Source organism: Pezoporus wallicus, unplaced genomic scaffold, assembly GCF_028554395.1.
Source record: "Pezoporus wallicus isolate ANWC-B61680 ecotype Strahan unplaced genomic scaffold, APGP_CSIRO_Pwel_v1 contig_8188, whole genome shotgun sequence".
NCBI classification, from domain to species: domain Eukaryota; kingdom Metazoa; phylum Chordata; class Aves; order Psittaciformes; family Psittacidae; genus Pezoporus; species Pezoporus wallicus.
This window is the reverse complement of record NW_026640104.1, coordinates 3103541-3129253: the sequence shown is the minus strand read 5'-3', so window position 1 is coordinate 3129253 and position 25713 is coordinate 3103541. Positions and strand designations below refer to the sequence as shown.

Below are 25713 nucleotides of genomic sequence, written 5' to 3'. Positions count from 1 at the left end.
TTTCCCCTTTTAGTTTTGTATTCTTTCCCCTTGTTATTTCCTTTATTATCATTAGTAGTAGTAGTTTTATGTTATATTTTAGTTTTTAAATTGTTCTTATCTCAACGCATGGGGTTTACATTGTTTCGATTCTCCCCATTCTGCCTTAGGGGATACAAGGCGTGAGCAAGCAGCTTTGTGGTGCCGAGTTAACAGCAACAAAGATCCAGTCTAAAACTTCCATTGGCTTTAGATAATACCGATCAAACCCACTTATTAGAGGAGCCCAGAGAAGAAACCACCTCTTCCCCACACACCTACCAGCACCTATGGGAAGGCATCTGCTGCCCTTAAGCTTACCCAGCACTAACAGCTTTCTAGTTTGGGTTGTCTATCACCAAAGATAGACATAGAATCGCATAGAATCATAGAACAGTTTGGGTTGGAAGGAACGCAGGAAAGTCTCCCCCATCTTTCTTATAGACCTCTTTTAAGAGCCGAAAGGCTGCAGGAAGGTCCCTAAAGAGTGTTCAGTGTTCTCCGGGCTGAAGCATGTTTCCTCCTTGCATCTCCCTGTCGAAGATGAAGACCCATCCCGGGGACAGTGCCTGCGCTCTGAGCCGCACCGCTCCTCCCCGGCGGGGCTGGGTAGAGCAGCGCCGGATCCGGCTCGCTCGGACCTCTCCTCTCCGGCAGCTGGGGCTCTGAGGCAGCTCTGAAGGGGCTGAAGCTGCCCTGAGGGCGCTCCTGTGGGGCTGAGGAGGGCTCTGAAGGCACCGGGAGCGGCTCCGAGGGGCTGAGGTAACGCTGAGGTAACGCTGAGGCGGCTCCGCGCGCCCGCCCCGTTCCCGCCCTCCATCCGGCCCCGCCCTCACGTGCCTCCACACCTGCGCCTCCACCGCGGCGCCCCCGCCACCACAACAAACCCCGCCCCTCCTCCTTCCAGCCAATGAGCGTGAGGGGCCGCTGACCAGCGGCCAATAGGAGGCGCGTTGCGCGGCCGCGCGCCCGCAGAGGCGGCGGAGGAGGGCGCGGAGCGGGGCCGGGCAGGGGGGGTCAGCGCTTGGTGCCGGGGTGCGGACGGGTTCCTCAGCGCAGCCCCGCAGGGCCCTCGGGGGAGCGGGAGCTCCCGTGCGGCCGTACCCACATGGAGGCTTTCCCCGGCGGCAAGCTGGAGCAGCACCGGCACCTCCCGGCCGTGGAGTGCCTGCCGGGCGCCCGCTACGGCGGCCGGAGCCACAGCGCCTGCGGGAACGTGTTCAACTCCTGGAACGATTACCTGGGGCTGGCCACGCTCATCACTAAAGCCGTGCGTCCCGGTAAGGGCTTCGGCGCCGAGCCGCCCTCGGTGGTGGTGGCGGCTGCTGTGCCGCCGGCGGAGGAGGAGGAAGAAGAAGAGGAAGAGGAGGAAGAAGCGGCGGGGCCGTACTTCGAGGGCGCGCTGGACTTGCACGACCTGGACCTGTGCGGGCATCACCACCACCACCATCATCACCACCACAGCGAGGGGCTGCTGGAGGAGCGCTTCGCCGACTTCAGCCCGTTCCCCGGTCGCGGCGGTCCCGCCGCTGTGGTGTTGGACTGCTCGGGGGAGCTGCCGGTCCGGGAGGGCTCCGGCCACGCGTGGGGCGGTGTAGTGGTAGCGGGGCGGCTGCCGGCGCACCCGCGGGCCGCCTCTCGCCTGCTCAAGCCCGAGCTGCAGGTCTGCGTCTTCTGCCGGAACAACAAGGAGGCCGTGGCTCTCTACACCACCCATATCCTCAAGGGACCCGACGGCCGCGTCCTGTGCCCGGTGCTGCGCCGCTACACCTGCCCCCTCTGCGGCGCCAGCGGCGACAATGCCCACACCATCAAGTACTGTCCCCTCTCCAAAATGCAGGCGGCCCGGCAGCTCAAACACGCCCGGACCGCGCTGGGCAAGAAGGGCCGTTAGGTGCCGGGACCCCGACGGCCGCCTCCCGCTCCTGCCCATTGGGGTTTTGGTCTTTGGAGTCTTTCCACACACACACACACCCCACCTCACACGTCGGTGTATTGAAGGCCGGGCCGGGGTCGGTGCGCGCTGGTCTGTGCGGAGCCCGGCGCGGGGCCGCGGGGATCGCGCAGCGTAGACGCACTGTGTTTGGTTATTGTAAGAAAAAAAAAATATATATATGTGATTTTTACGGAAACGGAGTTACGGGGAGATCCAAGGGAGAAGGGAGCCCCCGTCCCGAACTGCTCTGTGCCGTCGGGAGTTCGTTCCGTGCCACGCCGTTGGGACGGGAGGAGAGGGAAGGAGGGAGAGCTGTCGCGGTGCCTGCTAATAGCCGGGTGTGTAGTGGGGTACAACACCCTTCGGGTCTGGAAGCGAGCAACCGAGCGGTTCCCTTTGCCGATCTTAAACACCGGGAAGCCAATCGTCATCAAACCTGCGCTCGCTAATGAGACACCCCGTTTCCTTCCCGAAATGGGCACAGACCCCCTGGCACGGTGGGAGAGCAGCGCCGAGCCCCGCAGCACCCCTTCGAGCCGTCACACTCGTGAATCCCTGTGTCTGGTGTGCGGCTTGAGGGGAGGAAGCATCGAAGTGGTGTTTGGAAGTGTAATGACTGTGGGCTGAGGGGCAGTCTGAGTCCTCTCTGCCGAAGGAAGGGCGTTAAGCATGGCAGGGACTGAGCTTTGACGCAGCTTGTTTGTGGAGGAGAGCAGGGAGGCGATGGGAAGCCTTTGGAGAGGAGACCCAGGTGAAGCAGAAGGCTGTGCCTGTGGGAGAGCTGGGGAAAGGGAGGTTGCATGTGTTCAGAGCTGAGAGAATGTGGCGTTAACTCATTGCAAGGTGCAAAGGATCTACCTGTGTGGTAAACAGATATCCTTAATGCTACATAGACTATACAAAACATGAAATGGAAGCTGGAGACCTGGACCCCGGGTGGTGGCAGCTCCTTGGTAACAAGTACCAGACAGGGCTGCATTGCTTCTGACCCTTGAGAGATCAGCAATTGCTTTTGCTTAGGAGCCCTCCAAAGCTGGAAGGCTGGTGCCTGAGTGCCCAGCACAAAGTGGGTTATGCTGTAGTTGGCTTTAGCAGTGGGGCATGGAAGAGTGCTGGGGCTAGGGGGGCTGCCCTGCTGAAAGCAGAGAGATGAAGAGAGCATTGTGCAGGGTCTGCAGGGGCATAACCAAGAGGGCGAGAAGGGAGACAGGTCCTGGCAGAGGGAGCTGGGAGAATGAGGGGTGACGTGGATTCCTTTAGATAAGCTGCTCAGTGGGGTGGGAGATGGGGCAGGGGCCCACAGTTCATTATTCACCAATGTTGTTGAATCACAGTGGATGAGAGGGAGAAACTAGTTTTGTGTGGAAATGTTCTCTTCATCAAGTGACTCCAAAGATGGTGTCAGGTCTAATTAACGAATGCAAGGCGGTTGCATTAAATGACACTTCCCAGCTGACCCTCCTCCTGTGAAATAGCTTTGTGTTGTCTCTTGCTCTATGGTCACACACCACTGGCTCTTCTGTTAGATGCATTTGTGTTTGTGCTGCTTGGTCCTCCTAGGTTTAATCTGTACCACCAGCTGTTAGAATCAAGCTCAAGAGTGATGCTATGGCAAGAGTTTTCCTGTGTAGTTTTGTTACCTCCTTGTGGGAAGTTGAAGATCAGTATATACATTTTAATGCCATTAACTGTTACTGGACACAAAAGCAAGAAAGATGTGAGACAATCTGTGTCGGGTGTTTTCTGAGGGGTGATTCTGGCAGGGCTGGATCCGAGGTGCTCCTCGCAGTGTGTGTGATGTAGCCAGCCCTCCTCTGCTCTGTACTTTAACTGTGTAGTAACACCTGGAAGTTCATTGAGGTATCAGAAGATCCTCTGCTTTGGATGGCTCTGACCTCTTGCAGCGCCTGTTTCCTCCCTCTGCCTGTGTCAAACTGTTGTATCGATGGCCTTTGCTGATGCCTGTTCTCTCCTCCTACCTCTGTACTCACAGCCTTGCTGTGGGATGGCTGAGCTGCCCATCGCAGTGGCTGCATAGCATTGGGCATCTGATCAAAGGCTTAACAGGTAAGGTGGCAACTTGAAAAGACCAGTTGGGGTTCCAGGGAAAGCTCAAACTATTCTAGAAAGGAAATGACAACATGCAGATCTGGCAAAAGGCAGCCTGAGAACAGGGCTCTTGAGCTCCTTTATGTGATCATTCATCAGAAGTTTCATAAGTCATCATCTTGTAAAGACCAAGCCTTTAAGGGTGTTTTGGGTTGTTTTAAGAGTAAGCAGCTGTGATTTCCTGTGCACCAGCACACTCCTTGTGGCACCAAGTGAGCAGAAACATGCTTGTTCTTGGTCACTCTGCAAAGCTTATTACAATAGATGGTGCTTAACATGTTACTTTCATTTCTTTAATACTGGAAACTATTCACGTTAGTAATTTAAGTCCTAGGAGTAGCAAATAGATTAATGTGAATGCAGCCTGGGTTGGAGCTGTTTATGCTCCACTAAAAGAGGTCTAAGGAAACCAGATGTTGTTTTCATTTATTCTATGTGTATCTGCAAATCAAAGTATTATGGCCACTGGTTTACATCAAATACTTTATCTTCAGAGAATCCCTGTGTTACAGGGAAATGCTATTAAGCATGTAAGGGATGGGGTTTTCCATAGTGATATTCTGATAAAAGGAGTGAAGAGACTGTTGGACAGCCTATAGTCACCCTCAGCTGACCCTAGTCTTGGCAACAAGCAAGCTACTTCTAATGAAAAACTAATTTCAGCTGCATAAATAACTCTTATCAGCTGAAGTCAGGTAAGTCTGGAGCCATCTGGAGTGGAAATGCTGTTTGGACAGGGTTTGCTCATCATCTCCTGACCAGAGGCCCTGTGCTTGCTGCTTTGCCATGGGACTAAACCACAGTGGTTCTAAAGTGTCTTTTTCCTATGGATGCGCCAGTTTGACTCACCGAATATACAGGTTAATATTTACTTGAGGTAGTTTGAGACCCATCACATGGGGAGCAAGAGGATTCCTTCTGATGTGCCTGTTGCTGGAACAAAACAGAATTGATGCACTAAATACATAGAAAAAGCTGTTGGAAGGCAGTAGATCTTCCTCCTGCCCAAGAGTGAAACAACTAAGGAAGCTTAAATGGCAGGAGGGGTGACGTTGCTTAGCTCATGGAATCTCCATCCTACCATAATTAAATGTATTAACAATTCTTTTTAAGAGGAGGACAAGACAAAGCGCAGGACATTTCAGTTCTAGCTGGTCCTGCTGTGGTCAAATAGGAAGAATCAGGGGGTGGTGTTATGCCATTTGTGTGCCTGTTTCCTGCAGCCCTGTGGTAAAACACCCAGGTGGGCACCAGTCTCTGAATCATGGCTAAATTGGGAATTGTGTGTTTCACTGACCAAAACCCTTCACTTTGTAGCCTTACACCACTGAACAGCACCATTTAGTTACGGAAGGGAAACTTACTGTCATGTAGTAGCTCCTGTCAATGGTAGCAGCCCATGGATATTAAAACAACGATGCGTCACTTGTACAACAAAGCAAGACTTAGAGAATTCCTGTTTGAGAAGGCCTCCTGCTGTCCCCTGCCCACCTGCACTGCAGCTGCACAGTGTGCTCCTGATCCCTCCAAGGTCTGGGTGATGGAGTCCCAAGATGCAGTTGTGGCTGTGCCCGGGCTGGAGCGGAACCACTTCATTTGTTGCCCTGCAGTTCTCAATATTGTGGGGGGTTTTAATTAATTTCTTTTAGAACAAAGGAATTCTGGAAATTGCAGAACCCCAGATTGGTTTGTGTTGGAAGGGACCTTAAAATTCATCCTGTTCCAACCCCTGCCACAGGCAGGGACACCTTCCACTAGAGCAGCTTGCTCCAAGCCCCTGTGTCCAACCTGGCCTTGAACACTGCCAGGGATGGGGCAGCCACAGCTTCTCTGGGCACCCTGTGCCAGCGCCTCAGCACCCTCACAGGGAAGAGCTTCTGCCTAAGAGCTCATCTCAGTCTCCCCTCTGGCAGGTTAAAGCCATTCCCCTTGGCCTGTCCCTACAGGCCCTTGTCCCAAGCCCCTCTCCAGGTTTCCTGCAGCCCCTTTAGGCACTGGAGCTGCTCTCAGGTCTCCCCTTGAGGAGCCTTCTCTTCTCCAGGCTGACCCAGCCCAGCTCTCTCAGCCTGGCTCCAGAGCAGAGCTGCTCCAGCCCTTGCAGCATCTCCATGGCCTCCTCTGGCCTCGGTACAGCTCCACATCCCTCTTGTGCTGTTGCCCCAGAGCTGAATCAGGATGCAGGGGGAGTCTCCCCAGAGCACAGAAGAGGGGTGCTGCCCAGTGTATTGGGGGGGGGGTGGGTCTGGGCTCAAGTGCACACTGAAGTGGGGTCATGGGGAGCTTTTCCTCTCCCAACATCCCCAAGTCCTTTTCCTTAGGGTTGCTCCATCCAGTCTCCCCCAGCCTGTGTTTTTCCTTGGGATTGCCTTAACCCAGATGCAGGACCCTGCAGTTGGCCTTGCTGAACTCCCAAGGTTCACACAGGCCACTTCTGGGTGGCATTATTAAAATGCCTGTGTCACATAATCAAAGCTCCTACAGGATGCATCAAAATACCTGTGCCATACTTCGGATGAGTCCCCAGCCCAGCCCACCACCAGAGGCCCAGCCTCTAGGTAGCTCCTGGAGCAGGGAAGACACTGAACTGTTCATACCTGGTCACCTGCATTGCTCTGCTCCTGGAGACCTGTTTTAATGAAGCAGTATTTGCTTGCTTTTAGCCAGTAGCAGCCTGAAGTCCTGCCTTCTGCATAGAGCCTGTGGTGCTTGTATTCTTGTAAGGTTCACTGAACATGAATCAATCACAACAATCATTTGACTTCAACATTTTCAGGTAACCAAACTATGCTCATGTGTAATTGTAGCAGTAGAGGGGGGTTTTAGCTGTTGGGTTTGATCCCTGTGGTTAGTGTCCTGTCTGAAATGATCAAGCAAAAGAATAAGCACACTGAGCATGTCTGTGAAGGTCACACCTGGCAGGTCTTTCCTCAAGCTGCCCATCTCTTGAGTGTTCTACATCATCCTGGCACCGTTATCACAAGTGACAGAAGTTAAGAACAGAGATTTGGGAACAGAACTTTAGCTGGTGCAATGATCACTAATGTTCATTCCCATGTCCAAATGGGTAAGATTAGATCTGTAACTGGAGGTATTATCACTCTTTACATCCCTATGGTGACTGGAGAAAGGGAAATGTGCCCATGCTCAAAAGTGGTCAAAAGGACATCTGAGAAGCTACAGGCCAGATGAGATTGTTTCAGTTCCCTGGGACAATCATGAAGGAAACTGTCAGAGCATGGTTTTGGAGAGGGCAACTGGGAACAGTCAGCATGGAGTTACAGAGGGCAAACCATGACTGATTCACCTGCCTTCAACAAAACAGCTCTGTGGACAAGGGAAGGAGCAGTGGACATTCATCACCTCAACTCTAGCAAGGCCTTCAACACTCACACAATATTCTTGCATCCAAGCTAAGCTGTTACAGCTTAGGCAGCAAGGTGGGCAGGACAAATGGTTGGGTGTTGAGGGTCAGGGTCAATGGCTGGACTGCTCCTGGAGTGGGGTGTCCTGAGACCTGAACCAATATCTTCTCAAGGACGTGGAGGCAGCAGCACAGGTTTGTGGATGACACCAAAGCTGCAGGACCAGTCAGGACCCTTGGGGCAGAGCGGGGCAGGAACCTGATGAGACTCCACAAGGAGAAGGGGCAGAGTCCTACACTGTCAAGGAAGCAGGTCTGGCTATGCTAGACTGGGGTAAGGAGCTGGAGCAGGTGCCTGGGAGGAAATGCTGAGGGAAGAGGTTTGGTTGGCTTGGGGAAGGGAAGGCCTGGGGGAGTCCCAACAGCAGCCAACCAGGAAGCTACCAGGAAAATTCAAGACTTCACACAGCAGTGCCTAGGCAGGAGGATGAGATACCAGGTAAAAGCTGAAGGGAGGGGTAAGCTTTTTAAATAATGCAAAAATGATGAGGGATGGAACACATCTCCTGTGGAGCCAGGCAGAGAGAGATGGGTTGGGTCAGCCTGGAGAAGAGAAGGCTCCTGAAGGGGAGACCTGAGAGCAGCTCCAGTGCCTAAAGGGGCTGCAGGAAACCTGGAGAGGGGCTTTGGACAAGGGCCTGCAGGGACAGGCCAAGGGGAATGGCTTTAACCTGCCAGAGGGGAGACTGAGATGAGCTCTTAGGCAGAAGCTCTTCCCTGTGAGGGTGCTGAGGCGCTGGCACAGGGTGCCCAGAGAAGCTGTGGCTGCCCCATCCCTGGCAGTGTTCAAGGCCAGGTTGGACACAGGGGCTTGGAGCAAGCTGCTCTAGTGGAAGGTGTCCCTGCCTGTGGCAGTGGTTGGAACTGGATGAACTTTAAGGTCCCTTTCAACTCAAACCATTCTGGGATTCTGTTTTTTCAGCCTAGGAGCTGCCACACACTGGAAAACATTGCCTGGACAGGCTGTGCCCTCTGCAGCCCTGAAGGTCTTCCAGACCACAACAGAAAAAACAGTGTTCTGAGTAACAATCATTTCACAGCCAGAGGGGATGTGAGCTCCTGGGTCCCCTTTAGCAGGCATGATTCTGTGATCCCTTACACAGAATATAAGGACAGGAAAAGGCAGCTGAACAGCAGCAGCACGAAGTGCTCCAAAGCCCATAGGTATTTTCTGTTACTGGATAGCTGCTGCTCTCTAGCTCCATCCCTTATAGGAACTCTGTGCTAAGCAAAACCCACAGGTTTTTTCTTTGCTTAGAAACCACCACTCTTCTGAAGGAATTCTGTGACTCACCAAGCAATGATGTAACAGGCTCTAAAGGCACAAACATCTGAGCAAGTTCTCCCTGAGAAACCTACTGGTCCTGGCTAACTCGGAGGACAGCAATGATAGGACACAAAAAGCATTACAACTTCTGTTCACACCCATTAGAATTAAAGCAGGTTTCTCAGGAATGAATAAACTATCCCAGGTATTCCAGTGTTCTCCATCTAGTGCAGAAATAGGTACATGGACAGGAAAGAGTTTTGCCGTAACGTACCTTGCAGGAAGTTGCTAAGAAGTCAAGACGCTGCAGCAGCTAATTCCTTAAGTTGTTTATTTATCACTGAAGAAACACACAGCAGCAAGTTCTGTGTTGGCCTCCGTATAACCAGATAATTACTCGTTGTTACTGCACCCAAAGTTGAAGTCAACACAGCCATTACTACAGATCACTTTTTTGTTTTGGAAAGGGAAAGAATTGACCCTGAAGACAAAGAATTGAGGGAAAATTCAACAATTTCTCCAAAAACCACACTTTTTAAATAGGACAATATTTATAAATCCTTGAAAGGCAATGAATTATCCAGGAATGGAAAAAGCAGTTGTGATGTTGGCAACATAAAATACACAGCCATATGCTTACCGAAACACTGAGTTTGTAAAAGCTGGAAGTTGGGTGGTTGTCCTGTTGCAGCAGAACATAGTACTGGAACACTAACTGCAGAGTGGCCTTGCAGGCTCATGGATTCAAGTGAATCTACAGAAGACATCCCAGTGCAGCTGATGCTCATGTTTATCCTATTTAAGTCAAATCTGAACAACTTATTGAATTTACATAGCAATGAAACATGTTTCAAACCGCCTGCCCTCAAAGATACCCAGGTAAAAGAGGGCTTTTGTTTTTTCTATCTTTTGGCTAATTATGGAGCTTCATTTAGCTCTGCTTTTTCCACTGTGTGGACAGAGGTGATTTTAATGCATGTTCTGTGGTGCTAATACCCCGTTCCAAATTAAGAAGCACTAAAAACTGAAAAGGTCATCCTGTTTTGGTGTGAGATGGAAGCACTACTCAGGACAATTGGGCTTGCTTCTTTTTATTTTAGCAACCAGTGACCCATGAAAGAAGCATCGTTTGGAATTTCAAATCCTGGCATTCAATTCCCAACCTTCTGCTGTGAGTTTTGTGCACGACCAATCTATATGAGTAAGTAATTCAAGCTCATGCTTTCATGTTACCTCAAAACATTTGTTAAAGAATTCCAATTCAGAATGTTTATAAGCACAAATATAATCTGTGGATTCCATCAAATCAAAGCTAAAACATTGGTTAAACTCTGCTGATCTCCACTTAGCGTCGTACAGTGGTCCACCCTTCTTCATCTGTCTCATTTTTAGTACGGCGAACGGGCTCACGTTCCTTCTCTGTTTTCCAGGAACCTTTCTCCTTCTCCCCATCTCTTTCTCGATCCTTTGCTGCTGCTGGGGGAGCAGAAGCTGGAGAAGCAGCAGAAGCAGGGGCTGAGCGCCGAACCGTCTCACGCTCTTCTCCGCGTTCTTCTCTCCTATCGTCAGCGCGTCGCCAGGAGCTTGCTACAGAGAGAGACAATAAAACCACCTGTCATGCTCCACCAGCAGAGTTTAAACAAATATGCCCACCACCAACAGTCTGATTTACTGATTCTCACTCCTGCCAAGAGGTAATGTGATGACAACAGCCAAATGCAGTTTAATTTGATAGTGAAGTAATGGACAGGAACTACTCGAGCCTCTTTCCAGGTTTGGTATTGTTGTGGGGAAGCCAAGCATCATCTTTAAAACACATAAGAATGTTCTATTGATGTACATGGGTTTATGATGTAAAAATATATTCTTGTATTATTATTAGAATTAAAAGCACAAAGCATTGAGATGCAATTGAGAAGCAAAGAGATGAGGAGCTGATTGAAGTCCCCATAATCCAGGAGGAAATGGTTGGTGACCTCCTGCTCCCACTTAGACATACATAAGTCTACGAAGCCATGACTGAACCCCGAAATGGAAAAATCCTAACTTAAACACTCATGGAAAATGTTCACTGCCTCAAAACACAGCAAATTACTCTTCAGCCTCCTGAAACCAGAGGTTTACACAGCACTGAACTACACAACCCTGCTGGTAACAGCATTCCCCATCCCTTACTGTACGAGGAACTGTTAATGTCCACTAGAAGGGAGTTAAGAACTCTGCCCCAGCTAGGTGTGAACAAAGCTGTGTCCAACACCAACCAGGCAGTCAAACACAAAAACCTCTTGATACATTAAAAATATAAATAAAAGTAATGTTCACATTGAGAACCCTCAACCCTGGGGTCCTCTTCTACCCACTGACAACACCCACACTTGAGGCACACAACAAATGAACATGAGAATGCCAGAACTGGGAGGTGTGGTATTTCAGGCTAAATGTATTGCTGTTCCTGTGCTTTTAGAACACAGCAAAGGATTAATAAATGTACATAATTAAAACAGGTTAATGGATATAATTATAATAGGTTATTCATCAAACTCAGTAGCATTAATAGTGTGAAAGCCATAGGGCCTTGTCTGGAAGTGTTTCCCCTCACATTTGAATAGTTTTAAGGAATGCACCAGAAATTTCTGGGAGGTCTGTCTTGATAATTTCAGTACAAGAAATTCATTCACTCTGAACATGAAAAGTGCTATGAAAACAGCACACTTCAAAAGTTATCCTGCCCCTGCAGATGTGAAATGCTACTGTGCCAGAAAAGAGTGCAGCTAAAAAAGTTAAGATTCAAGGAAGAATTCTCAATGACACTAAAGCTTCTATCACTTCGCTTATGCAAAGGGTGTTTAAGTGCCTGAAAATATAATTTATTCCCACTTTATCATACCCTTTCACTGTCAGAGTAACACTAAGGCGTTGTGATCATAGAAACACAGAACGGTTTGTGTTGGAAGGGGCCTTAAAGCTCATCCAGTCCCAACCCCTGTCATGGGCAGGGACACCTTCCACTAGAGCAGCTTGCTCCAAGCCCGTGTCCAACCTGGCCTTAAACACTGCCAGGGATGGGGCAGCCACAGCTTCTCTGGGCACCCTGTGCCAGCGCCTCAGCACCCTCACAGGGAAGAGCTTCTGCCTAAGAGCTCATCTCAGTCTCCCCTCTGGCAGGTTAAAGCCATTCCCCTTGTCCTGTCACTGCAATAAACATACGTTCTTCACGGTCAGATCTGGGGGGTGGTCCTCTCCTGAGGGGTGTATCTCTGTCATCAGTACGTCGATCTCTGATGTCACGACCACCTCTGTCCCAGTCTTCACGACGACTTGAATCTCTCCAGCTAGAAGTTTCCTCAGCTGGTCCTCTTCTCCAGCCAGCATCATCCCTATTGCCATTCAAAACATGAAATAAGACTAAATGTTAAGATTTTACCTTTGCTATGGAAAGCAGCAATGCTAAATCACAGCACAGTTGTTTTCAGGCCCAGCGGGCCTCTCTTTAACGTAGTGACATACTTCCAAAACCTCTTCCATTTTTCTGAGGCCTAACATGAAATTCTCTTGATAAGAGGTTAAAAATAAATTACAAGCAGTAAAGCATTGTGGAATCTTGCCTGTAAACTGCTAACATTGTCTTAAAAGTAACAAAAAAGGCTCTAAAATCATAGAATCATACTATCACAGACTGGTTTGGGTTGGAAGGCACCTTAAAGTTCATCCAATTCCACTCCCCCGCCATGGGCAGGGGCACCTTTCACTAGAGCAGGTTGCTCTAAGCCCCGTCCAAGCCTGGCCTCTATCCAGTTACTGCCTTCAAGTGCTTAATTTCATACAACCCAACACTGTTCCTTTCACTCAGTCAGGTCACATTATCAACAGGGCACTGCTGTTTAAACAGAAACACTGTGGGAGCATTAAGCAGGGACTCCAACCTGGGACGCCTGAAACGATCCTCTCGATCGAAATCCCTCTCTCTGTCGAACTCCCGGTCCTTCTCGTTTTCATCACGATCTTTGTCTCGATCCCATTCACGGTCTCCCGTAGGTCTGGAGTCCCGGGGAGGCCCCCAGCTGTCCTCACGAGCCTTTTCCCGTTCTCTCCATCCCCCTGTAAATAAGAAACAGTGAAAGGAATCTGTGCATGACCTCTGATCTTCCTGCAGACAAAGAACCCTTTAGTTCCCTCAGTGAAACTGGTTCTTCAGGTTTTCATCTCTGAGGATCCAACTCAAGATGCCTGTACAAAGGTGCACATTGAGTGGGAGCCACACGCAAAACACTGTAGAATAATACAAGGATACTACTATGTACCTTATCCATCAGTTCTGCCTGAAACACTGCAGCAGAGCTGGTTACACCCTGCAGCTTTCAGGCAGAAAGCACAAACCTCTCAAGGGTCTTGGGCAAAACAAGTGCAGGAAGGGTTTTACTTCAGTATGAGAAGGAGCAAAGGGACTAGAGCTTAGACAGCAGATTCTTTGTGAAAACCTACAAGGGAAGAGATTTTAGACAAGAAAACTTTTTAAGAGCTTATTGTTCTTTAAAGCACTACTTTAAAATAAGACTCTCGTTTACCATCTGCTTACACAGTGCATCCTGCAGTATCATGCAGGTATTTATGACTGGGAGTTCTTTATTGTGCTTTTTCTTTGAAGAGCAGAAAGGAGAAAACTATTGGAGTGTGGATTTTGAGATTTATGGTAACTTTCCTACAGGTCTCGATTACAGAATTAGTGTCTATGAAGTTGATGTGGTGCCTGTGAATACATAAATCTGAATAAAAATAACCAGATAAAAATAATGTTTAATATTTAAACATCAACAGCTCTAAAAAGAATCAGAAACGGTTGTTCTACTCACTGTCAACATGATTTAAGACTAGAAATAAACTAGACAAGAATACGGTAATTCAGATTGGAGTGGACAACCTCCTGACACGTTCCTTACCAGCTCCTGCTCAAAGCAGGATCTTCAACAAAGGTAGACACCAAAGCAAAAAAGAACTATGGTAACACCAGTAGTATCTTTGTACACATAAAAAAGGCCTCTCAAAACTGGACTCACTTCAATGATGTATCAAAATCCTCCTCAGGAGGAAGTTAATTTCAGACACAGAGGAGAAAGGGTAAGAGACTGAGGCATGCTAAGAGTGTTTCTCTCCCAGCAAGAACATTTAATTTGTGTACTTTGTTTTTGCACGCAGCATTACTCCGTGACCTTTAGGTATCTTCCAAGCAAGCAATGGACACTGCACTTCTTTTATCTTTAATTCAACCAAATCAAAAAGGCTGCATTACACTAAGTAACAGAGTGCCCACATTAGCCAAATTAATCCAAATGTTTTCAGAGCTGATTCTCCCACCTCTGGCACCAAGCACACTACATCCATTACCTACTGGGTTAAGACACTCTTTAGAGGGCAGATTATTCTATCATTGTATTTTACCTGGTTTCCCAAATGGCCTCCAAGGACCTGGCCTTGAATCATCACCACCACGCCATGGGCCCCTGTCATCATCTCGTCTGGAGAGCCTGTCGTCATCTGTGCTCCGCCAAGGCCCCCTGTCGTCATCACGCCTTGACATCCTGTCGTCATCCATCCCGCGCCTGGGGCCTCTGTCATCATCCATCCCACGCCTGGGACCTCTGTCATCATCCATCCCGCGCCTGGGACCCCTGTCATCATCTGCAGCACGCCAGCTGCCCCGGTCATCATCCAACCCTCGTCTGGGTGGTCTGTCATCATCTAAAGCACGTCTGGGCGGCCTGTCATCATCTAAAGCACGTCTGGGTGGCCTGTCGTCATCCATTCCACGCCTAGGTCCTCTGTCGTCATCTGCTGCACGCCAACTGCCTCTGTCATCGTCCAAGCCGCGCCGGGGTGGCCTGTCATCATCCAAAGCACGTCTGGGCGGCCTGTCATCATCCAAAGCACGTCTAGGTGGCCTGTCGTCATCCATTCCACGCCTGGGACCTCTGTCGTCATCTGCAGCCCGCCAACTGCCTCTATCATCATCCAGACCTCGCCTGGGCGGCCTGTCCTCATCCAATCCACGTCTGGGTGGCCTGTCCTCCTCCCCTTCACGCCTGGGGGGTCTGTCCTCCTCCCCTTCACGTCTAGGTGGCCTGTCCTCTGCTGAATCCACAGAGGGACGTTCCTTTTCTTCTGCAGCACCACGTCGGGGTAGATCATCACCACGTCGGGGTAGATCGTCACCACGTCGGGGTAGATCATCACCACGTCGGGGTAGATCGTCACCACGTCGGAAAGATCTTTCATCATCTCTTGCTTCCCCTCGACGCCAATCTCTACAAAACCATAGGGAATGAGCACAGAAGCCGACATCCAGGAAAGCTTTACATATTAGACAGTATCAAACCCCTCAAGGCCATTTCTGAATGCATCCACTTAGCGTGCGGTTGCAAACACATATGCAGAGCATGCAGTGCTCAAATGCACTAACTGCCTTCATTGCTATGGGAAAACAGTAGGTCACCATCCCTACAGCCTCAGCAAAGACTGGGCAGTTTACCATTTCCTTCAAAACTACAGTTTGAAGGGGGTAACTACAGTCCCTGTTGGTTACCTGCTGCAACACAAGAGAGAAGAGGTCTGGCTTCTATACTAAGCCTAATTTGACAAACTTGAGCTAAGTCGAACCAGTATTAAAAACCCCACATCAAGTAAATATCCCCCTTCTTCATTCACATGCCAACCCTTTAGTCCAATCCCTGTTTTCATATGTTTTGGCACAGTCCCAGCCCAACAGATTGGCAATACTTTCACTGACCAGCACCCACAACTAGACAGAGCTGCACAATGTAGTAAACTCATGACTCAACCCACTGCTACCGCTTGACAGAGAGCGGGGTGCACCAGGCCCTGGCAGCGCTTGCACAGAACCTCCTTACCAGGGATGTATGTGGGATGTGAAGAACTGGTAGTGTTCCCTAGGCTATTGAGTCATCAGTTCATCTTGGAAATACGTTTGGATGTGCAACACTGGAAAGATCTGACACTGCTGAACAATTAGAGCCTTCCACTCTTCTCTTTGCTGGACGCACCATTTACTTCAGTGTCCACAGGATTTTACACCCAGATTTAGACCATAAGCCTTGGCTTCATCACCAGATTAATTTCTTTATTTCAGGAAATTACCCTATCTAAGCTAGTTCCTGAGCAATAAACAGGGACCAGTACATCACAGAGATGTACTGGTACCTGCTCCCTGGCAAGAGAAGCTGCACTGGGGCTGAATCTCATGGCTTCAAGAAGTAAAATCAAAACCAAAACAACCAACCACCACCCACTCCCCGGTTAAGAAATCCACTATGCCACTAAAATACAAACAAAAGCACAGCAAGGACTTGCTACAAAACAACAGATGTAGGACTGCAAGAGGTGAGAACAAAGAGGCAACAGTCTGTGACAACTCTGCAGCTCAAGAAAATCAAGGAATTGGGAGCAGTGTTATTTCCTAGCTTTGGATGAATACAATTACCATTGAGCTGTGAGATAAAAACAAGACATGGAGATTGTTAGCTTCAATTTAGACTCAAATTGGATCATCTTCTCCTTTCAAAAACCTGATTATTTTGACATAAAAGACATGTAGAGAAATGGTTATAAAGTTCATAAATTGAGCAAGCATTTCATTCATTCATACTCTGGTATTGTTTCAGGGGTTGGGGATTTTTAAACCCATTTTTGAGCTTGCAAGTGAAATTATAGCTCTGTTGGTTTTATCTATTTTCTCATTTGACAACTTTAGTGTTCAGATTTCAGCTTTTGTCCTTCTTTCCCTCTTAGAAATCCCAACTGCCACTTTAAAAGTTTACTGACATTAAATCAAACAGCATCTGATAGATGAGTAAGAACAGAGGAAGCACGAATACTAAGAACATTACTGAACAGCAGTGACTGCTAGCAAAGCAATCCAGCTGCTATCTCCATTTTGCAATAACCTCTCAAAACCCTACACACAGACCTACAAGAGCTGAAAGCCTGCAGGTGGCTTTACCAAATAAAGCACAAACTTGGTGACCAAATCCACACTGTAGTGACAGGATTGTAACTGTTTTGCTTGTCTTAACCCAGGCACAAACAGCACAGTCATAAAATAGGGGTCAACTCCCCTTTTCTGTACATTCTGGCTTTTAGTATTTTTTGACCATAAGCACATACACATTTGCTGATCCCCTGGGATAACAGCCTGTGGTGGTAACAATTCTAATGAGCTGTGCTAAGTAGGAAAGCCTGCAGCACTGCCCTGCCTCTTCTAGTGAACACCAGGTCTGTATTAGTTGCCATTTCATGGTCTCCCTGAGCAAGCACCCAGTTCTTGGCAGTATTTTATGGATTTTCTGTGATCTAAAGAACAAGAGGTTACTTTTTCTTTTAAATAAACTGGCTTTTAATTAAACTCCTCCACAGCACTTCTACGTTAACCTGTTTCTCCAGCTACAGTATTTGTAGTATTTTTCTGTATCAGAATTGACTTTCTTCTATTCCTTATGTCTGGGCCTCATCACTTTGTTATTTCCTAAGTTCAGTAAAAATAAAATAGTTAAGAAACACTGCTGGAGTTGAAATTCCATAGAGCTATTAATTTTGACTGCTATTGGTATTTCCTTCTAGTATTCCTCAGTATATTCCTTCTAGTAAAAGACAGAAGGAAAGTTTTGTTGAACATGCTACGTAACAGTGCAAAACATGCCTAATTTTAACCCTTTGGCAGTCACTCAGCTTAATTTCTATAAAAGCTGGATGAGAAATCATAGAATCCCAGACTGGTTTGGGTTGGAAGGGACCTTAAAGCTCATCCAGTTCCAACCCCTGCCACAGGCAGGAACACCATCCACTAGAGCAGCTTGCTCCAAGCCCCTGTGTCCAACCTGGCCTTGAACACTGCCAGGGATGGGGCAGCCACAGCTTCTCTGGGCACCCTGTGCCAGCGCCTCAGCACCCTCACAGGGAACAGCTTCTGCCTAAGAGCTCGTCTCAGTCTCCCTCTGGCAGGTTAAAGCCATCCCCGTTGTCCTGTTCCTTTAACACTTCAGGGATGGGGCAGTCATGGCTTCCAAAATGACTAAGACAACACTTATTCAGAAAAACTCTATGCTACAGTGATTCAGAAATTAATATGGGTCACATGTATCACTGTGCGTGTGGTGGGGGGGAAGATCACATTGAAGCATATAATTACATGCATTAAACACTTCTGCAATATGTTAATAGCTCAAGGCTTCACCCAGGAGTTTCATTTTTAATGCTGCAACTCACAAGAAAGTGGATCACTACTAAGAAAGGCAACACAGCTGTTAAGGAAAGACAGAAAAGCCTATTTTGCTTATCGAGAGATGGTACTCTTCCAATGTCAGAAGAAATTACTAGAGAAAGTAAATGAATTTGCTTCACTGGAGTCAGAGGAAGTGTAATGGATGTAAACTGCTGCTCTGGAAATCAGGGTTGGACATTTGTAAAAATCTGTCTACCTGGAAGGCTATTAAGCAACAAAACATATTGCCAACTGGGCCAAACAGTGGTACCTCCATCAGTACAGGTGAACATACCCAGAACTCCTAAAATATGTACACGTGAACAAGTATCTTTTTGGGGGTTTTGTGTGGGTTTGTGCGAAGGGTTTTGCTGTGTTGTTGGTTTTTAAAAGGACAAAGTACCTTCGGAATATTCTTCCTTCAGAAATCCTTCCTCGTCTTTGCAATAGTCTTTCAGAACTTTGTTTTCACCTGTGGCACAAATTTTCTGCTCTGTGACTCACTCCAGGATTTGAACAGTTTTAAGACTCTGAATTTTGACTTTCCTGTTTTTATCTTACATATTACTTTCAGTTTTCTAAATGGAAAATCTCAAACTGCTTCATCATCCAGGATCTCTGCACCTGCTTGTCAACCTTCCCCATCTGACAATTGTACAACTGATAGTGGTGTTTGAGCAGGACAGAAATTAACCAGGAATGTTATCTGAATGAATTCCAAGATAAATCCTCCCTCTCATTTTGAGATCCTTACAAAGGATTTGTTTCAGTAAAGGCAACTTTCAGAGATGTAAGGCATGAGGTATTATTCAGTTAGTGCAGCTTTAGCAGTGACACCATCAAGGCAGCCTACGCATTCTGAGCCCACTACTGGGGCTCAGTAACTCAGGGATTACCTTTCCACTGGTGCTCGTCGCCATTCCGATTCTGCCTCACCACCTCTTCTCCAGGAGCTCTCAGACTCCCGATCACCCCAGCGAGATTCCTGCAAGTCAAAAGAAATCAGGAACATTCTCTCTCAATACTTCAAAATGAAGATTTTTAACATGTAATTTACTCCTTTCAGAGCACACTTTGGCTTTAAAAACTCACCTGTCACACTGTAGATAATACTGAACTATCAGGAGTTTGAGTAACTTATGTTACGTTACATACTTAAGTATGGTCTTAACTAACTTTAGTGTTTTTCTGGCACGGTTCAACAAACAGTATCTTTCCCTATGTGCCACACTTTCACTAGTAGTGTACAATATATGCAAATACACTAAAAAGTGTATGAACAAATGCATGAACAATAAATAACTACAGTGAGCCATAGCTACCACCTATGAACACAAAAAGAGGTTCTAACAGTTCCACTTTCCCTGCTGCTTAATGACGGTACGAATGAATGAAAAGCACTATTTGCTTTTGTGCTTTCTAATCAGATCAGAAAATGTAACTAAATAAACTGAAAGCTCTGTGTAGCTAGTTTGTTCAGAGCACCCCAATGCACAGAACTGCTAAGGGATTTGTGTTTTGTACAAGTTGTTTAGCTGAAGGGCAGAGCAATAATGAATATTGTCTTTTTTTTAATACAGGTGAACTCTTTATTTCTGGACAAACCATTTAACTACTTCTAGCACATTCCCTAATTCCACCACAAGAAGCAAATTAGATAAACCATACAAAATACATGATTTCACATCACCACACAACCTCAATATAACAGGATATTCTGGTTTTAAAACTGCTCTTTGAAAGAGTTTTTATTTGTCAGAGCTTCAATATGGGGAAATACAGAGGTTGCACAAGATCTTGCATACCCACTACTCCATGACTGCCTACTTAAATGCTTTTGAACTGACCCCAACAAAACAGAGTGAGCAAAGAAAGAATCCCAAAACTGCAAATGGTATTTTTCAAGTGGCACAGTTATCTCTCTCAGAAGCTGAGCCAGCTTCTCCCTATGATCAAGTGCCCATGGCTGGGAGTACCTCTGATGTGAAAAACACCAGTGGTGTTTTGAGTATGAAAACAATTTATACAGGCTCTGATCACTTATCTTCACAGGGTCACTCAATGGAGTATTCATTAAACAAAGATTATGGCTATGGTGGATGAAACTTAAAGCTAGTTCTCTTATTGAGAAGTTCTGAGGAAATGGGAGTGGAGGTTTGTGGTACTCAGTTACATTCTTTTAAATCATTAAGCATTTATTTTAGCTTTTGTTTCCTGTTGGATTAGGATAACCATTTCCCCCGTGCTTATATTTGTGGGAATGTTGCACACACCTCTTGGTTTTAATTATTGAGTATTTCTTATCAAACTATGCTTTTATGTTTAGTCTGGGATTTTCCTTCAGTATTTACTCTAATTCATGACTTTGGCAAGAGTCACTACAGCTTTCTACAGAGTCAATATAGCTTTCATTCTTTCATGTTAATGAAATAGGTGGGTTTATTCAATATTCTTTTTAGTCTTTATTAATTTAAACAGCTTGGAGGTCTTAGCAGTTTCTTTATGTTATTACTCAACTACAGATTCCAAATGCTGACAGTGAGCTGAAACTAAGTGACCATCGCCTGACTTATTAAGTTAACAACTTAGGCTACAACTTCAAAACCAGAATTAACCAACAAGTAAGTTTTCAATCCTACCATCTTCTTCCACGTCATCTACAAAAGAAGGAGCAGACAAGAAGATGAGAATCCTGCAGGTATCACTCACCTTTCTTGAGAATGGGTCATCCAGCCCTCTCCTCTCTTCTTCTCGACGACGCTCCCTCTCTTCTATTTCCATTTCTCTCTGACGTTTTTTCTTCTCCAGTTCTTCCAGTTTCTTAACCCGTTCCTGGTATTCCCGCTGCTCCTGCTCACGTTTCTCACGCTCGATGCGTTCCTTTTCCTCACGCTCTGCAGAGTTGGAAACATAAATACACTGTATTACCTTTTCTAAAGCCTTTCAACTGGCTACCAGACAAAGCAATTCATAAAGAAAGGTGGGAGTTGCTTACAGTGCTTAAGTTCTTGATCCAACACCAAAGTTCCCTTTATATTCTGTTTCAGATGTGCACAAACAAGTAGCCAGAACTCAAACTAAATTACTAAATTCAAAGACTTAGCATCTCTTAACTTATGTCCTTCTTTATTCTCTGGAAGAATGGGAGGGCAGGAAGCATTCGTTAGCTTTCATTTTCTCTTCCTCCTATACAGCTTTATCTTCATCTCTATGCGCACAGGTAAGCATTCAGAGGGTGCATTAGGTAAAATAAGGTAAAGTATCTAATAGCAGTGAAGAGTTTTCACCACTGACTGAAAGTCAAAAGATTTCCTCCAATATCATGACACAGGGAAACCAGGAGTTACCTACATACACATCTGGAACGGGTGAAGGATGCAAAGGACAAATTGATCACGTTTTCAATGATACCTTTGAGCAGCTGTTCTTCTCGTAATCGTTGCTCTTCCTCCTCCTTCTCTCTGTAGTAAGTAATGCGCCTCTCCTCTTTGCGCTGCTTCTTGCGCTCCTCCAGGCGGTTACGCCTCTCTTCTGCTAATCGTTCCTGGAACTGCTTGAGCTTATCCTGAAACACACATGGAAACACCAGAACATTTAAGAGCTAGACACTTACACAGATTCCTAAATAAAGCTGAAAAGCAAACCAACTGCAGCATATTAACTTTGCTGTGCTGAAGAAAAACACCTGCTTGCCCTTGCAACCTGTTCTGCAGTTGATTTCATACAAGGGAATGTACTCCTATGTAGAAGACAATCACCATGCACAATTCTAGTCCTTCACCTGCTTTTTCAGGAAAGGAATTACCTGAATAATTTATCTACACCTAAAGTTATATAGAAATTACTTATACTGTTACAAAGAATCATATGCAGCTATCGAACTTAATACCTTGCTTGATGGATCTTTTTTAAACAGTTCTTGCTGCAACATGGCCAAATAATCAAAGCTATAAAACCTAGTAGTATTTCTTGGCTTCAATATTATTGTGCATATTATCTTATCCAAGCATGTTCCCTCACTTTAGGGGAATATTTTATTACAATACCATAGCTCCTGTACCTCATAAACTGTTCGTCGTGATGCTTTGAGCCTGGCTTCAAATAAATCTCTATCCTCCAGCATCCTTGAGAGTCTGTTCTTGTGCTCAAGAGCTTTCTCACGCTCCAACTGCAAAGTGGTGATCTAAAAACAGAAAACACACAAAGTATTACACAGTAAAATCTTGCTATATATTTGTATTCCATCTACCTCAGCCACTAGGAATAATCTTTTCCTCTTTCAGATCTAAGGCAGAAGACACTGCTGCCCACTAGCACAATGAAACTGTGAAGCTAACACTTCACTCGTTACGTCAACTTCTTCCCTTGGATTGAGCTGGAGGAAGAAAGAAGTGCAAATCCCAGTACTTTTCATTCACCACTAATGGACTTTATCATCTAACAGAAACCATCTTACCCTTTCTTCTTCTTGTTGCTCCCACAGCTCCATATCATGCACTCTCTGCTCCTCATATGCAGTCTTTATTAAAGGAATTTCTTCTAAGCGCTTGGCTCTTTCAAAGTAGTCAATCTGAATAAAGATAACACACCTTTAGCATGTCTCAATGCAAAGACCAGATCTTGGCAGACTCAATCTCCAGCACACCCCAAAGAAAAGCCCAATATCTGGAGACTTCTGCAATATGTACTGTTGTTACAGAATAACAACCATACTGTACCACGTCAAAGGTCCACCTAACCAAGAACCTGCCTCTCCTGCTGGCACCTAAATGCACTCCTAAGCAAGGATGCAAGAACAGAGACAGGCACATATACAATATTCTCTCAGCATCATTTTCCAGCTCCCAGCATTGCCTGTGTTGAGGTTTTTTTGTATTTAGTAGTCATTGGTGGATCTCTCCTCTTGTTCTTTTGAACTCATAGAAGGTTTTCATATGCAACAATGTACTTTGGAAAGAACTCCTGTGTGTCCATGGCTCACAGCATGAAGAACCACTTTCTACCTACAAGTAATTCTGAATATGGCTCCTACTAGCTTCCTGGTTCACTATCCCTTGCAGTCAATGTAAAAACAACTGCTCCTCATCATCAGCTGTTACAACAGGTACACTCTTAGAGACTGGTACCACATCCTCCCTCTAGAAATCTTTCAGACATAGGGGTAGTATTTTACACAGATATTTCTTGCACAGTAGCCAATCTGCATCACTGGTAATCCCTCCACTCAAACTCCCAGTTCAACTGCATCCTGTCTTGAGGTACAGACCAGAGATGCAGAAGAACCAAGTTCTCTTTCCTGAGTAAGAACGTTAAGCTTGGAACCTATTATTCAATACATAAAGCTAAAGATCTTGGCTAATTTTTTATGCTTTCCCTACATGAGATATTTTATATCTATTAAACAGAACATCATTCAAAGACTCTCTTTTATCCCACAGCTGCTTTGCTGAAATTTTCTTGGGTGAACAACTCTGTAAAAAGATTTCTGGAGAATCCAACTTAGTTCTACCAATCAGATACCCTTACTCAGCTGCTTTGTTCACTTCAGAGAACTCCAAGAGGAACCCTGGCTTAGAATGCTTTTATGCTTTTACTGAAGCTGTGCTGACCTTTCTGGATATATCCTATTTACCCAGGTGACTAATTCTATTGTTTAACATATTTTCTGCTACTTTGCCCCGTGTGAGCATCAGATTTATAGCCTGCAGCAAAAAGATCCTCACTGGAACCTTTTTGACACTTTCTAGTTATCAAGCCAGTTTTAAGTGACCTGAATAATCAACTGTATCATGTAACCTCTGCTGCATTCTTGAATACAGCTGGAAGTCCTGGGCAAGTTTCACCTTCAACATGCTCCTCATGCTTTTATAGCCACCAAAGTTTCAGGCAGGTCCTCTTCTGCCATCTAGAAGAACTCTAGCAGTGGCATTTCCTCTGTTTTAGTGAGGAATACAACAAATCAATTCAGTTTCTCTGTAATGGCCTCAATTTCTTTCAGTATTTTCCAATTACAGGTCTCCCAACCAAGATTCAGTTCATAAAGACCTCGAGTGTTCTTTTTCAAATCAGCTCCATTCATTAGAACACACTTGTGCACCGATACCAGAAACCCAATTGGTTTATAACATGTTAACTATTTTAGTGTGGAAAAGTAACATTTTCAACAACAATATTATATCTGTTTATCTGTATCTCCACACAGGAGTTCATAAACACTAACTAAAGCATTGCATAGCCATGGGTTTGTACCCTTCACACTTTGTACCTTTTTCTCCTGATTCTTCAGCCGTTCCTGAAGTTCCTTCTTTTCTTTCTCCAGCTGTTCAACTTGTTTAGCCATAATGAAGTCAGGATCCAGTTCTTCAAGATCCTACAACCAAGTAAAGTTATCAATACAAAATAAAGCAAACAGTTTTTGCTGTTACAAATGCAGTTGGCTGGTTTATTTATTTCAGCTTCTCTGCAGTTCTCCCCTTTTAAAGTAACTAGCTTCAGACACATTCTCAGTTTCCCTTCTGGAAGAGTATTTTATATTTTAAAAACTCTACAGCATTTACATCTTTATTTCTAATTGAGACACAGTCCAGTTACTACAAAACTGGATCTGCAGGCCTAGTTTGTACTTCAGATACCATTCAACCAAACAAACATAAAAGCCCAAACATAGCTGGACTTAATTCCTCCAGGAGAAAAAAGGTCCTATCCAAACTCAGAATTAAGGTTTACTTAGAATCAACTAGGTTGGAAAAGAGTTTTAAGATCATCAAGTCCAACCATTAAGTGTCAAACTGTCTCATTTTTAAGAGACTGTTTCTAAGAGCAGTTACAGTTCAAAACTACATAAATGACATTTCAACAGCCTGGCAATGTAACACCGAAAGCATAAAAACATAAAACATCAATAGTAAGTTTTCTACCTCAATGTCAATATCTTTAAATGCTTTGGCTCCCAGTTCTGTCTTCTTAATCTGCTCCAAGCGCTCCCGAACAGTCTTCTTTTTGATCTGCTCATGCTCCTGCAGGATACGCTCCTTCTCCCTCTCCTTCGCCTCCTGGCGCAGTCTCTCTTCTTCAGCCTTCCGGACTTTCTGTAACTCTGCCTCACGTTGTTCCAGCTCTTCCTTTTCACGCTGTATATTTAAGCTTTCCAGGCGCTCTTTTCTTTCCTCTATAGTCTGGCGACGTGCAAGTATACGCTGATGCTCTTTCCTTGAGTTCTTTAAGAAGGCAGTGACCGCCAGCTGATGCTGTTCCTCCTTCTCTTGCTGAATTGAAATTAAGAATAAGACAATGATGTATGGAGTATCTCTTTAAGATGCACAAAGCACAGCAAGTGCTTCTCAAAACACCCTCAGAGTTAGTTTTGTTCTCCAAATGCGCCAACTGCATGGAAATAAAGCTGCAATGGCCAATCTAATCATAGAATGGTTTGGGTTGGAGAGGACTTTAAGATCATCTAGTTCCAACCCCTGCGTGGGCAGGGACTCCTCACACTGAACCATGTCACCCAGGGCTCTGTCCAGCCTGGCCTTGAACACTGCCAGAGACAGAGCATTTACCACTTCTCTGGACACCCTGTGACAGCATCTCACCACCCTCACAGTAAAGAACTTCTTCCTTGTATCTAACCTGAAAATAATCACTCATCCAAGTGGCACACAAGGTAGTATCAACTGACAAGAAAGTTGTCTGTA

At 45.9% G+C, this 25713-nt stretch overlaps 2 protein-coding genes across 2 annotated transcripts in view; one reads left to right on the top strand and one right to left on the bottom strand.

Moving 5' to 3' along the window:
* The first annotated feature begins 1068 nt into the window (after nucleotides 1–1068).
* On the top strand, nucleotides 1069–2150 carry NANOS1 (nanos C2HC-type zinc finger 1). Its single transcript, XM_057417348.1, has one exon. The coding sequence runs from the start codon at nucleotides 1127–1129 to the stop codon at nucleotides 1910–1912; it is 786 nt and encodes a 261-aa protein (XP_057273331.1). The 5' UTR covers nucleotides 1069–1126; the 3' UTR covers nucleotides 1913–2150.
* Nucleotides 2151–9065: 6915 nt separating this feature from the next.
* Nucleotides 9066–25713, bottom strand: part of EIF3A (eukaryotic translation initiation factor 3 subunit A) — a 34641-nt gene continuing 17993 nt past the window's right edge. The window contains exons 12-22 of the mRNA XM_057417358.1: nucleotides 24937–25284; nucleotides 24285–24389; nucleotides 22476–22589; nucleotides 22080–22202; nucleotides 21431–21584; nucleotides 20729–20913; nucleotides 18916–19004; nucleotides 14188–15050; nucleotides 12675–12849; nucleotides 11959–12128; nucleotides 9066–10338 (exon numbers count right to left, since the gene is read on the bottom strand). Of these exons, the coding sequence (XP_057273341.1) occupies nucleotides 10097–10338; nucleotides 11959–12128; nucleotides 12675–12849; nucleotides 14188–15050; nucleotides 18916–19004; nucleotides 20729–20913; nucleotides 21431–21584; nucleotides 22080–22202; nucleotides 22476–22589; nucleotides 24285–24389; nucleotides 24937–25284 (2568 nt within the window). The 3' untranslated portion in view covers nucleotides 9066–10096. The remainder of the gene's footprint in view (nucleotides 10339–11958; nucleotides 12129–12674; nucleotides 12850–14187; nucleotides 15051–18915; nucleotides 19005–20728; nucleotides 20914–21430; nucleotides 21585–22079; nucleotides 22203–22475; nucleotides 22590–24284; nucleotides 24390–24936; nucleotides 25285–25713) is intronic.